Source organism: Muscardinus avellanarius (assembly GCF_963383645.1).
Source record: "Muscardinus avellanarius genome assembly, chromosome: 10".
Lineage (NCBI taxonomy): Eukaryota > Metazoa > Chordata > Mammalia > Rodentia > Gliridae > Muscardinus > Muscardinus avellanarius.
Genome location: NC_137796.1, coordinates 9,368,134 through 9,382,168, shown reverse-complemented (window position 1 = coordinate 9,382,168; position 14,035 = coordinate 9,368,134). Strand labels below are relative to the sequence as shown.

General features: G+C 42.8%; 1 protein-coding gene across 1 annotated transcript in view; it reads left to right on the top strand.

Annotated features, from left to right (window-relative positions):
* Positions 1 to 14,035, top strand: part of VAT1L (vesicle amine transport 1 like) — a gene marked incomplete at both ends in the record, with an annotated part of 178,012 nt that overhangs the window by 36,410 nt on the left and 127,567 nt on the right. Inside the window, one exon of the mRNA XM_080704536.1 lies at positions 1,041 to 1,256. Within this exon, the coding sequence (XP_080560662.1) occupies positions 1,041 to 1,256 (216 nt within the window). The remainder of the gene's footprint in view (positions 1 to 1,040; positions 1,257 to 14,035) is intronic.

Sequence of the window (14,035 nt, the reverse complement as noted above, 5' to 3'; positions counted from 1 at the left end):
AGTCCAATATATGTATAATGTGGACAGTGTCCCACAAAGCTGTCATGTAGACTGAATGAGTCACATAAAATGAAAATTACAGGGTCTGGTATATCATTGTTGTGAAGTAAATGGTGTCTTTTGTGTTGTGATCAAATATGCATATAAAAAACTCTCTGGGTAGAAATACCTTCTCCAGTAGGTTGTAAGTTCCTCATCTTTAGTTGTGCGTGCTAAAATTCTCAAGAAGTCCTAAAAAGGGGCACAAATTGGTCAGGTGTAAGGTAGTTTTGCTGATAATAATTTTCTACTTTCATTCCATGTGTTGATACTGAGCTCGCCTCTTGCTACCACCTACATGATGGCCAGAATTTCCAAAGGAGAGCGTGTCTCAGAATTCTCACTGCTGTGACCTAATACATCTGGCCAAATACAACTTAAAAGAAGGATATTTATTTGCTCATGGCTCTGGAGATTTCAGAGGTTCAGTCTATGTGAGGCCAAGTATGCAGAGCTCAGCGTGTGGTGGTGGGAAGTACAGAGAGGGAGACCAAACAAGGGGAGGAAAGATCATTTATAATCTCTGAGGCCACAACTCAGGACCCATCTCTTGCAGCCATACCCTGCCTGTCCAGTTTACCACTCAATGAATCCATTATGATCGATTAAGCCACTGATGGAATTACAACCACTATGACTTAATATCAGTTCTGAACATTAATGTGTGAGCTCTTCAGAGGATAGTCTATATCTAACTATAACAGAGTTAGTTATCACCCAGCATCCCTAGTTCTAGGGTTGAGGGAGGTAGGCAGGAAATAGAAAGCTGTCAATGGTTTGTAAAATAAGTTGCATAACTTATGAATACTGAAAATATATTTAAGTGTTATTTGTTTATATCAAAGAATAAAATATTCAGAAGAATTTGGATGGAGGTCCCAAGTATATAAGTTAGGAGAAACAATGATGTTCTCTACCATGGACAGCTACTCATGGTTTTATTCTTTCTTGACCCTCTGTTTCAAATTAGCATCCATTAACCCTGTGACTCACCATTCCAGATAGGGGACCGAGTCATGGCGTTTGTCAATTACAATGCCTGGGCAGAGGTGGTCTGCACACCAGTGGAATTTGTCTACAAGATCCCGGACGAAATGAGCTTCTCCGAGGCTGCCGCCTTCCCCATGAACTTCGTCACAGCCTACATGATGCTCTTTGAAGTTGCCAACCTCCGAGAAGGGATGTCCGTGCTCGTGCACTCAGCTGGTGGTGGAGTGGTAAGTTGACTGCTCGTGATTCAGCTGCGTGAAGGTCATGGTGGCAGAAGAGGAGAGACCCCATTAACAGTGGGGTCCTTGTGCATGTTAAGGCCATTAGTAAAAAACAATCCACAGTTCTGTTGGAACTCACATGGTTTGAAGAGCCTTTATGGAGATACATGGCATATAGAATGAAACTCAGAGATGATTTCTCTGGGACTTAGGAAGGTCTCTAAGAGGACATGTGAGGAACAGTTGTCTCAGGGCTGTTTCCCATTGGAACTAGCACTGGCAGTCATGATATTATGACGAATAGTTCAGTCAATCATTGTGAGATGCCTCACAAGTCATTCTTCTACTATTATTATTTAAAATGCCAACATGCTGGCTGATTTATTTTGTTTAATAAACTGCAGTGGATTTGAGATGGTGCCGAAATTAATGACTTTTTTATTCATTTGTGTTGTGGTATATTTTCTGGAGTGGGAGAAAGGTAGAAAGAGAGTATACTGTCACAGTGGGAATTTTACAAGAACCTAAGTACATCCGCAACAGAGGTTGCACGTGGAGGTACTTCATGGATCATCTGGCCAGCGTGTCTTTGCCAAAGGACAAAATGATGGGGATTGAAATAACTGCTGTGGAATATCAGAGATGGCAGAAACTTCTCCCATGGGTCAAATGTCTCAGTTCCAGTCATTCAGTGTGGTTTGTCGTCACTGCACGGGACAAGTCCTTGTGCCCATCACAATCCACAGGGATTTGAATAGAACTCTAGTCTTTCTGAGACGGGAGAGATTACTCATGAACTCGAACACATACTATATTGTAGACTCTATGGGTGTACAGGGCAATAGGAGATGGTCCTGGCATGCCGTCTATAAGTGTTTGAAAGGTTCTCAGACTTGGTGATTGCGTGGTTTGATGAATTTGTAGATAAGTGCTTATGATTGAATATATCTCAGAGATATTGTCACTAGAGGTTTTACTAATATTGATTTAAAAAAAAAAGATTGGCTTTTTTACAGCTATCAAAGCCTTGTGCAATGTAACACACAGTTCCGGTTTTCGCTTCTGAGAAAACAAGCTCATACTCAAAACCATGAAGGCAATGATATGAAAGTTCAGAAAGTTCAGGAATGCCTTAAGAAGAATATCTTCAGTCATATTAGCAAATCTTCTGGTGTCTCTTGGCCATGGGTAAAGATAGAAGAAAAGCTAAACATCCCTCAGAAAAGAAAAGGATTTCAGTTGCAGCAATCAACTAACAGCAAGCAAGTGATTTAGAACGTTGACATTTATAAGCTTAGTGTGCTCAGCATACAAAGAGTTAGAGGCTTTTTTTCATATTGTCATCTTAAGCTCCATTCTCTTTACAGGGGGGCTGGACTCAGCCCTGCAAGGTCAGTGTTTGTACATTCCTACTGATGATGTTTCCTTTTATGTTTTTTTTTTCCACTTGTGTTTTCCTGGAACAAAGAGATATGTACCAGGCATATGTATCTCACATAAGAGGAAAAAAAATATCTTGGGAAATAACAAAAGTGTTCACCACACCTTATTCTGGGCTTACTACCAACAAAAAGAAGTATAATGTAAAATAGGTGAAGGGAACTGGCAAAAAGGGATAATGATGGGAACAAGATAAGTTAATACTAATAATGCAAGCTGTAGCGTCCTTTGTTGTAGGTAGACAACACATTTCTCTCTTGGCTTCCTAATAGTGGGTACAAACGGGGGGAAATGATCATCTATGCCAGCTATCGTTCATTTGTGGAAACAAAGTGATTACTAGAGAAAACTATACCTACTATTTTTTGTGATTTCTCATAAGAAATAAGTTCTCGAGGAATCCTTGTTACAATTGTTATAGTAAATGCAAGTATTTCCATGAAGTTTTCTCTTATGCTCTACTCCTAACATAGTCTAATAGCATCAAAATAAAGTAAAATTTAGTGAAAGCAAATATCTGAAGCCAAAAAGGCATGGTTTAGCTTAACATAAATCTGTTAAGTACAGCCACCACCTACAAGGTTTCTGTGGTAAGTAGGATAATGTCCTCTTGCATTATCCTACTAATGTCCACATCTGAATCCCTGGCACCTGTGAGCATGTTTCTTTACATGGAAAAAAGGAATGTACAGATGTGATTGAGGCAAAGATCTTGAGATGAAAATATTACAATCTTGGATTATTTTTGGTGGGCTAAATGTGGTAACATGAGTCCTTAAAGATGGAAAAGAACTCAAGTATCTTCCAAAGGAATTAAAGTCAGAATATCATAGTGATGCATGGATATTCATGTATACAGCAGCATAATTTGCAGTAGCCAAAACATGGGACCAACTTAAGCATCCATCAACAGATGAATGGATTACAAAATTATAGGATATGCACACAGTGGAATTCTACTAAGCAATCAAGAAGAACACAATTATGTCATGTGCAGGAAAATAGATGAACCTGGAGAACATTATGTTAAGTGAGATTAGCCAGTTTCAGAAAGTGAAAAGGCATATATTTTCTCTCATATGCAGAAGTTAGGAAGTAATAGGGATACCAGAGTGACTTCAGATAATGCAGAAGAAACTTCAGCGGAGCCAGGAAGGTGGTCTAGGGGAAAGGAAGGAGGAGAGGGAGGACCAATGAAGAAATTTCTTCCATAATCATGTACCTATGTAGAATACCAATGTCAACCTCAATATCCTGTACGGGGAAGGGGAAATGGGGGGAAGTGGAAGGAAGCCAGGAGAAAGCCCACCTGAAGCTGTGTCTATGGATGTCACCATCACTATCAACCATGTTATGGTGTGAGACCATAATGAAAAAGGTACAGAAGTCATTGAGAGCTTTATAGGTGCTGCCCTGGTGGCTCTGGTGATGGGGGAAGGGGCTACAAGCCAAGGAATGCAGGAGGCTCTAAGATACTAAAAATGAATGATCTTCAGGAACCTCCAAAAGGAACATAACCCTGGTCATGCCTCAATTTTTGCCAAATGAACCCCACTTTGGACTTCAGACCTCCAAAAATATACTATAAGGAATCTTTTTGAACCACTAGGATTGTGGCAACATTTTACAGCAGCAATAAGAAGGTAATACAGACACTTTCTCTGGGTTTCCTCCCTCCCTCTTTACTGTGGAAAGGAACAGAGACCTAGAGAAAACTCAGGCATCCAGCAGCAGAGGATAGGATTTGTACCCTAACCCGGCTGGTTCCAAAACCTGTTCTCTTTCCACTCCACAACCCAGAATGCTGAGAGAACACACATTACTTATTCCTTCATTTAATAAATGTTTTAAAATATACTTTCATTAGTACATTGTAGGCTCACAGCATAATGTAATTCAGAGTGATAGAGACCTACAAGCATTTGATGAGCTTCCTCCAGCTCCTTCCACACCTTCACCCATTAGTAACTTGGGGCGGAGGGAGTACTGGGGATTGAACCCAGAGGCATTCTACATGTGAAATACATCTCCAGCCCTCACCCCATTTAAATTTGTTTTTGGATTTTATTCTTTTGTGGTAATGGGGATTGAACCTAGGGCTATTCTACCTCTGAGCTACACTCCCAGCCCTTTTTTGTTTTTTATTTTGAAACAGGGCCTCACTAAGTTGTAGAGGTCTTTACTAGTAGCTGAGACTGTCCACAGACCTTCAATCCTTCTTGTCTCTGTCTCCCAAGTACCAGGATTATAAGCATGTACCACCATGCCCAGATTTTTTATTTTTAATATACTTTTATTGGTATATTATAATTTTACATCATAATGAAGTTCAGAGTAATATCAACATATATTGCAAAATACTTGCTGTGCTTTCCTCTGGGTTCTACCCAGATTCCAGAAGGAATCTGGGTAGAACCCAGAGGAAACATATATAATTTTCTGGGTACATATATAATTTTATATATGTACACAGCATTATTTGTACTGGGAAACAGGGTTTCACTAAGTTGTTGAGAGTTTCACTAAATTGCCAAGGCTGGCCTTGAAACTGTGATCTTCCTGAGTCAGCCTCCCAAGTACTGGGATAACATGTGTGCATCACCATGCTCAGCTAAATATATAGATTTTAAAGAGCTAAAAGTCTGTGTCCCAGGAATACATTTTCTAATTCGATGCTGATGAGATGACAAAGATTAAACCTAACCAAGATCAAGTTTCCTAAATTGTTTTATGTCGAGTATGCAAACCTAATGTTTGGTACCAGGTCTTTTGTCTGATTTGCGGGACAGGGACTGCGCAGACAGCACTGAAAATCACCAACTTTAGCTGTGACTCTAAGGAGCTTTACTTTAGCATTGGAAGATAATTCAGCTCAGCGCAGGATGCACTGCCCCTGCGATTGTCCAAATGCCTTCACGGCTATGTCAAATCTCGAAGACATTGTTTCCCACTGATTTTAGCATGACCAGATGGCCTGAGATGTTAATGCCCCTAATCAAATCTTCAGAAACTGCTTGAAAATTGGCTCATGGTCCCTTAAAAGGGAAAATAACAACATAAGCAGCAAAGTGGGACTTTTGGCAGCAACTCCATGGGGTCTTGCTGCCAATCCCCTTTAACAAGCCTTGTCAGTGATGTTGCGACTTGGATCATCTTGCCTGGGGCTGGCCTGGGTTTCTGGAAGGTGGCATTGCTGTTGCTATGTGGCCATGTGCATCTGACATCTGATGCTTCCCATCCCAGCATTCAGAGCCCTCTTCCCTTGACCCTCATATCATTCGAGCAGTAGTAACTGGGCAGAGCATCCTTTCCATTTGACAGAAGATGGAGGTCATACTTGGAGGAGTCAAAATGGCACAAATATCAGCACCAGAATTTGCCACAAGCCTCCTGACTGTGTGTTTGCTGCTCTTGCTACTCGGCCACCCAGGCCCTTAGAATCAACAGGAAGGTTTATTGGCTCACAGTTCTGGTGATTTCAGGGATTCAATCCGTGTTAGGCTAGGTTAAATGGGTGAAGCTCAGGTGGCAGGAGGCAAAGAAAGGGATAGAGTAAGGGCTTTGTTCTCACATTATAGAGGCAAGGAGAGAGAGAGAGAGAGAGAGAGAGAGAGAGAGAGAGAGAGAGAGAGAGAAGAAGAAGAAGAAGAAGAAGAAGAAGAAGAAGAAGAAGAAGGAGAAGGAGAAGGAGAAGGAGAAGGAGAAGGAGAAGGAGAAGGAGAAGGAGAAGGAGAAGGAGAAGGAGGAGAAGGAGAAGGAGAAGGAGAAGGAGAAGAAGAAGAAGAAGAAGAAGAAGAAGAAGAAGAAGAAAAAGAAGAAGAAGAAGAAGAAGAAGACAGAAGAGAGCAGAGAGCATGATGCAAGGGGATTCAAAGACTTAACACAATTCCTAAGACCACATTATTTCAAAGACCCCCCTTATCCAGCCAAACCCCACCTGCCTAGGTTGCCACCCAGTAAATTCAGTAATTTAGATTTATCCAGTGATGAGATTAGAGCCCTCATAATTAAATTGTATTGACTTTGAACATGAATACATGAGCTCTTTGGGGGGACATTCTATATTTAAACCATAACACATGCCTCTTCATAAAATGAGCCTGGAAGATACAACACAAGATCAGCATCTTCTCCTTGGACCCTCCCCTCCAGCCACACTGGACTGCTCTCTCTCTTTTCTCAGAACACACCAAGCTCTTTGAACCTCTGTGCCTTTTCATATACTGTTTCTTCTTTCCAGAATTATTTTCTCTCCCAGTTCCAATGTCACCTCCTCTGAGAGGCCATGCTGTACATCTTATTTATTTATTTATTTATTTATTTATTTATTTATTTTTGTGGTACTGGGGTGGAACCCAGAGGCTTTCTACCTCTGGGCTATACTCCCAGACCTATTTTATATTTTATTTGGAAATGGTCTCACTAAGTTGCTGAAAGCCTCACTAAATAGCTGAGGCTGGCTTTGAACCTGTGTGATCCTCCTGTCTCAGCCTGCCAAGCGCGGGGATTACAAGTGTGCGCCACCACACCTGGCAATGCTGTAGATCTTTGTATGATGCCTTCACTCTTTCATGAAAACTACAGAAGAATCCTTCTAGCTTTCCATCTGTGTATGGGTTTCATCTTATGAACAGCATTTCATGGCCAGAGCCACAATCTATAGACAGCATCATTGTGCAGTAGCAAGAACCTGAATTTAACCCTCATCTCTACCAGTTAATAGCTGGGCACGTGTGGGCAATTTAATTTCTGTAAAATAGAAATGACAGTGTCTATGTTATATGAAGATTAAGTGGAGGGAATAAATGGCTTAGCATAATACTTGATATATAGCCTATAAATGGCAGAGAGAGAGAGAGAGAGAAATAAAAAGAGAGAGGGAGAAATATTTCCTTATATTCACAGTACTGAGTACAACCTTTCCCCAGAGCAGGGACAGAATAAATTTAATGACTTCTGGCCAAACATTTGATGCTATAAAAAGACATGACTTCCATGTGTCTATGACACTCTCAGAAATGACGCAATGGGAAGGCACTTAACCTCTTTGATATTCTTTCTACAGACTCATAACTCTAGTTTAATCATAATAATGCATCACTCAAGGCCCAAACTGGAGAAATTCTATAAATTACCTGACAAGTACACCTCAAAATTGCCAAGATCATGAAAAAAATAAAAAAGAAAGACTGAGACACTGCCTGACCAGGGAAGACCAAGGAACCCTAACAAGAAAGGGAAACACTGCACTTTGTATTGGATCCTGGGCCAGAAAATGGCCATAGTGAAAAAAAAATTAATGAAACCCAAATGAAGCCTGCAGTTTCATTAATAATATGATATTCATTAGCCACTTTAGGTAAGCATACCATAACAAGGTACAGTGACACTGTTAAGGAAATTTAGGCAGAGAGCAGGTGAGACTTTTCTGTGCTATCTTTTTAACCTTTCTGTAAAACTCAAATTATTCCAAGATGAAGAGTTGGAGAGAAAGAGAGACAGAGACAGACACTATTTCAGGCAGGGACTCTTGGCCCAGCCAGATGCGTTTTTGAATGTCTCACCCTCACCCAGGCACATTTCTCTACCCCTGATCACAACATTGCCTTGGTGTTTCCCAGCCAGAGGACATTTTGGAGACAGGCTATAAACAGCTGGCTGTTCTTCCAGTCTGACTATAATCACAAATTATGGAAAGGACTAGATGAAGCCTCTCTGACTCAGCCCTGGGCTCAGCTGAGCGTGCCTGCACAGGCACCCAGCTATGACATTTGGAGAAAGAGATAGGCAGGCTGAGAGAAGCCACCACGTCCACAGCAGATGGACCTGGGCCACAGGTGTTGGAAAGGAAAGCACAGTTTAACTTTCAGAGTTAAATAGCCACCATCAATGATTCAATCCCACAAATTATTAATGAGGCAGTTTCTAGCGTCATTCTATAAAAAGAGTCACCCCAGAGGGAGGCATGAAGTCTACAAAGGGGCCTCTTCAGGCTCCACCACGTCATCGCTGACCCTGGTGCTGGTGGTCTTCCTGGATGACTAATGAGCTATGTATCACTTAGTCATAAAAACCTTAAGAAGGCTGAGTAAGTAAAGTCTCTCGGCGTGCTGAAAGATTTTGACATTTAGGAGCGATTTCAGCACAAGAGGTATGACCCTCTGCCATTTTCCTGTAGGAGCACATTTTCTTGGAAACAAAACCACTATTGATCATGAAAAGCACCAGCATTATCTGCCCAACTACTCACGCCAACAACCCAGAGGTCGCACTTAGCTCTTGTCAAACCTGCTACGAGTTTCTGCGCCCTGTGATTTATTCTTTTATTTATACACTCCACTCATCCTGCACATAGACAGCAAGGGCCTCTTTTGCTCAAGACGTTGAATTAGGCACTGGGAACTCCATAGGTATAAGACAGATTCTCTCCAATCAACAAGAAGTACCATAAATCACAGATGGACATATTAATCACCTCACCACCTGGATAACTTGGCCGCTTGCTGTGGAAGGGAGTCAAGCTGATATGACTATTAATAACACGGAACAAACCTGGGCTAGAGCAGGGTATGGAATCAGGGAACAGCTTTCCTAGGGAAGGGCCATTTGCCCCCCTAATTTTAAGATTACATGCAGGTAGATTTCAGCAGAGTGCAGGTGGAGGGCTTTATGAGAAGTAGAGGGATGCCATGCATGAGGGCGGGGGCTTCATTAGAAGTGGAAGTGAGCTGGGATTTCACAGGATGGTATATGTAGGACCCTTCGTATCAAGAACTCCAGGGATTAGGCCATCTCCCTATGTTAGCCTCCCTCTCTTGCCCATCTGTGGCTATTTTAGATGTATCCCCAATATCTCTCACCCAGGTTACTTCAGCAGCTGTTTAACTGGCCTTCTGCCCACAGTTTTCTCTCTTTGTCTTCTAATTCTCTGCTTGCAGTCAGTATGGTCCTCTCAGCTCCTCCTCTCCCAATCTGTTCTTACCACTCCTTGCTTATAATCTCCCATGGCTCCCACTGTTCTTGGGTGAGTTCTATTCTCCTTAACTTCTTAGGATACATGGTCTACAGATCCACATCATCTGGGTCTTCCTTCCTCTGTCCTCCCCCTCTCTGGCTGATGCTTCTTCCCATCCCTCTTTACTTTGGTCATATAGCAGCTTCTGTTAGGCAGATGATGTCCTGACTACACAGCACTGTACTCTGTGTCTTCTGGGAAACTGTCCCATTGGTGAAGACAGTACCCCCTGCTTGCCCTCTGACCCTTGCTCAAATTTGGGCTGGTGGAATGTGGGCAGATGCACATGGCCATTTTAAGCCCATCCCTTCCCATGAGATCCTCCAGAATCATACTCTCTGGTTCCTTATAGATGTTGAGCTCAAGCCCACATTCAATATGGCACCATTTGCATCAGACTGAGACCCTGGGTGCTGACTCCCCCCATGCCATCCAGTCCCTTGGCCCACGGCCATGTGGACTTTATATGAGCAAAGGGAAGAAAAGAAACTACTATTATCTTTGATCATTCAGATTCCTGCTGTCACCTGTTCCTGCAGCTGGTATTCCCTCAGCCCCACTTGCAGTACATCTTGTTCTTCTGTGCTCCTAATGGTGATGGCCAAGAGCTAAGGGCTCTGGCTAAGTCGGACAGTGCCTGTCCAAAGCCCGCTGCCTTGGGCAGCTACTTCTCAGTCTCCTCATTCACATAATGGAAAGATTAACAACCTAGCTGTCCCGAGAGGGTCTCTATGTATGTTAAATGAGCTGGTGCTTAGGCGGTACTCCACAAAGAAAAGGACCAGGCATAAGGTGTCAGCTATCATGATTATTAGTGGTGTTGGTTTGCTTATTTTATCCCATTTTCCCAACCAAGAAGCCCTTATCAGAGCATCTGGATCTTATTTTCGTATGCCTGGTCTCTGGCACATAAGTGCAGTAAATATGCACGAGTCCAAACGCTGTCATGAGCCATTTTTCAATATTCTGCAAGAGTTATTTGCTGAGCTAAGAAGGGCCCTGCCATTGAATTAATCCCGGGAGGAAAAGCCATTCCCAGAGATCTTATAAATTTCAATCTATTAAGCAGTCTTTGACGCTCTTGCTCCTGCAGCCAACATTCCAAGCATCCTCCCCAGGTTGTTTGGTCTGCATCTGGTGTATAGCATTAACTGAATGAGGTCCCCTTTCATGGCATCTGTGCCTGTCCTACCCAGGCCCCCCTCCACCATCCTGAGGGCCAGCTATGCTGAACTCACATCATTGCAGGGTTCACCTAGGAGGCACATTCACAAGATCACAGAACTGGAAGGACGTGAAACCATTACCAACTTTGCCCATCCCCAGCTGGGCACCAGGCCACTGAAATGTTATTCATGGAACTCTCACTGGGGACCCCCTGTTGGAGAGCATGGGACAGCAAGAAGATCAGAAGAGTTCTCAGATCAGCATCCCTGGGTCTCATCCCAGTCCTCTCTTTCCAAACAGTCTAAGACTCAGTTTCCTCACCTGCAAAGTGGGGGTAACATCTCTGCCAGCCTCAGATGTTGAACCTGGAGTGAGGCTGGGCACCAGTCAATGCCCACTGCAATTTAGCTGTTACAGTTTCTCGGGTTAAGAGTTATTAATTCAGCTATCAGAGACTCTCAGGTTAAGAGTCCCAGGGCTGCTAGTGCTTATTAGTCAGAGGGTCAAATTTAGGGCCAGGGACTCCCACACCAGTGCTCTTGACGCCACCCCACAGCACTGTCCTCACAAACCTCTTACACATTTCCTCGTTTCTCCTGCCCGTTCCACCTTGCAACTCAGAGTAAGAGAGATTTTACTATAGCAAGACACTCAGTCCCCAAAGGCCTGTGAGATTAGGAAATGAAACTGCTTAAATTTTAAAGAGAACAAAGTGGATCCCTTGTGTCCTTCATGAATAATCAAAGGGACAAGGATTAACTGCATCTCTGCATCGGCAGGCAGGCGGGGCCGTGGATGGGGATGGGTAAGGACATACATAGAACAGAGGTCACCTCTCACCTGCAGTGTTCTGATACCAACAACCAGGGGCTGGAGTCTTGGTTCCAGCAGTATGCTGTGGGTTGATACACACACACACACACACACACACACACACACTTCTTCTAAGCTATGTCTATGTCTGATGAAGTCTCACTTGATCTTCATTCAAACTCCTTTTTATGGTAAATCATGATTGGCTTGAAGAAACTACCTTCATCATCAATATTATGCAAGTTGCCCTCTGAGATAGTACTCACTTGCTCAATATTAGCTGAATCGTATTTCAGCATCAGTTCTTGAGAATAGATGAAACAGAGTCCAGTCATATCCATACATTCATATCCATACATATCCATACACTCTCGATGATATCAATATGAATACATCCCCCACTTTTTTTCTTTTTGAACCCAGGAACATTCTACCTCTGAGCTACACCCCTACACCTATTTTTTTTTTCTATTTTGAAACAGAGTCTCTTTAAGTTGCTGAGGGTAGACTTGAACCTGAGATCCGCCTGTCTCAGCTTCTCAAGTCTAGGATTACAATGATACACCATCACACCTGGAATACATCCCTATTTTTAAGGGCTAGCTTCAATATTTTAATTAAATATGATTAATCAAGGATGCAGACAGGCAGCCACAATAACAGAAGGGCTACCTTTTATTGGCATTTGAAACGTTTCTAACATGTCTAATAGAAACTGAAGAACAGAAGGGTTAGGCCACTTGCTCCCAGCCACAGTCACTAAAACCGATAGCTGGTGTGTGAAGTCTTTGGGGATACAGACCCCATGTCTTGGAACGCTAGGCTGTGCTGAGAAGCCCTGTTTCAGCTCGGAGGGAGATAGAATGGATTTATTCTCCACAAACTGAAAACAAGCTGGGGCTGCCCAGGAGCTGAGAGGTCCTGAGAAGCAGGGCCAGATCTTTGGTTGACACAGTCTCCTTCTGGAAGAGATAGGCAAATTTAGCACTGGAGCTGCCCTTGACCGTGACATTCTAGCTGCAACTAAATACCAGGCTGCCTTGGCCATAAAAGCAGAATGGTACCTATTCATCCCTGAATCTCCACCACTGAACCCAGAACCCATCACATTGCTATAGCTTGATAAATATTTGTAGAAAAGTTGAATCAAGGAAAGATGAAGAGAGGGGACACAAAGGCAACATTGTAGTCGCGGAGAAGGTGCAGGACTTAAGGGTCTTGTCTCTGGTGCACAGCCTTGCTTCTCCAGCTTTTAGATGAGTGACCTTGGGCAAGTCTTTAACTTCCCTGGGCTTTGTTTCTTCACCTGTAGAAGGATAAGTTGAATTCCCATCTCGTAGTTTTTATGTGGCATTTTATAGCGGGGTGTGTATAATAGGATCAGTATCCCTTCTGAAGCAGAGAATTCAAATGTTAGCTGCCGCTACTACTGTTATGATTATCAAGACATTATTACTATCATTATCCAGTTAGAAAACATTATTCAATGATACCTTGGCATTTATAGCCAGAAGCAAGAGAGAGCTACAAATAGCACGAAGCATAGCTGGCTGTTGTAACCCAGAGTGAGGGCAGATAAAGCCCATCTATCTCATCTCCCTTCCTGTATCTTCCCAGACAACCAGATGCTTAGCATTCTCGTGGATTAGTGAAATTATCCCACAAGACCCTTTCCACACATCCATCTCCTTGAACATATACTGCGTAATTAAACTTGAAGGAAAATTTTGCTCTGGAGCTCTGTCCCCTTGGACAGGTGCCAAGGACTCCAAACCCTTTGCTGAGTTTATATGACCCCAGGGACCCATCCACTTCCCCCGTGACATACCCAAAAGGCCACAGTTGTTTCTCAGAATATTATTGCCTTATTAAGGAGAATCAGTTCAGTAACAAATGAGTGAGATGTGTAGAAAGCAGCCACCTCATTACATCTGGGGCGTGTGGTCTCTGCTCTGACTGATGCTCAGCCAGCTACTGGTCCCTGCACTGGGTACCACATCTCCCAGATGAGCCACTGGTAATCCTGATTGCCTCCCTTCCACAGCTCAAAACTTCCTGTCTGCCCAGACCATTAGCAGATTCCTCATTTATCTTGATCTTCATTTATCTTTTTAAATTTTTTATTGGTGCATTATATTCATACATCATATTGGGGTAAAAAAAAAAACACCTGTGTACATGTAAAAAAAAAAACATGTACACATCACTGAGTTAACCCCTACCCAATTCCCACCCCATTCCCTCCCCATCCCTCCCTCCCTTGCTTGGCTTAGTGGTTGATTTCGGTATGTTTAAGTACATTGTGTGTTTTAGAGATTTTCCTTCTTCCCCCTCCTTTCTCCTCCTTTAG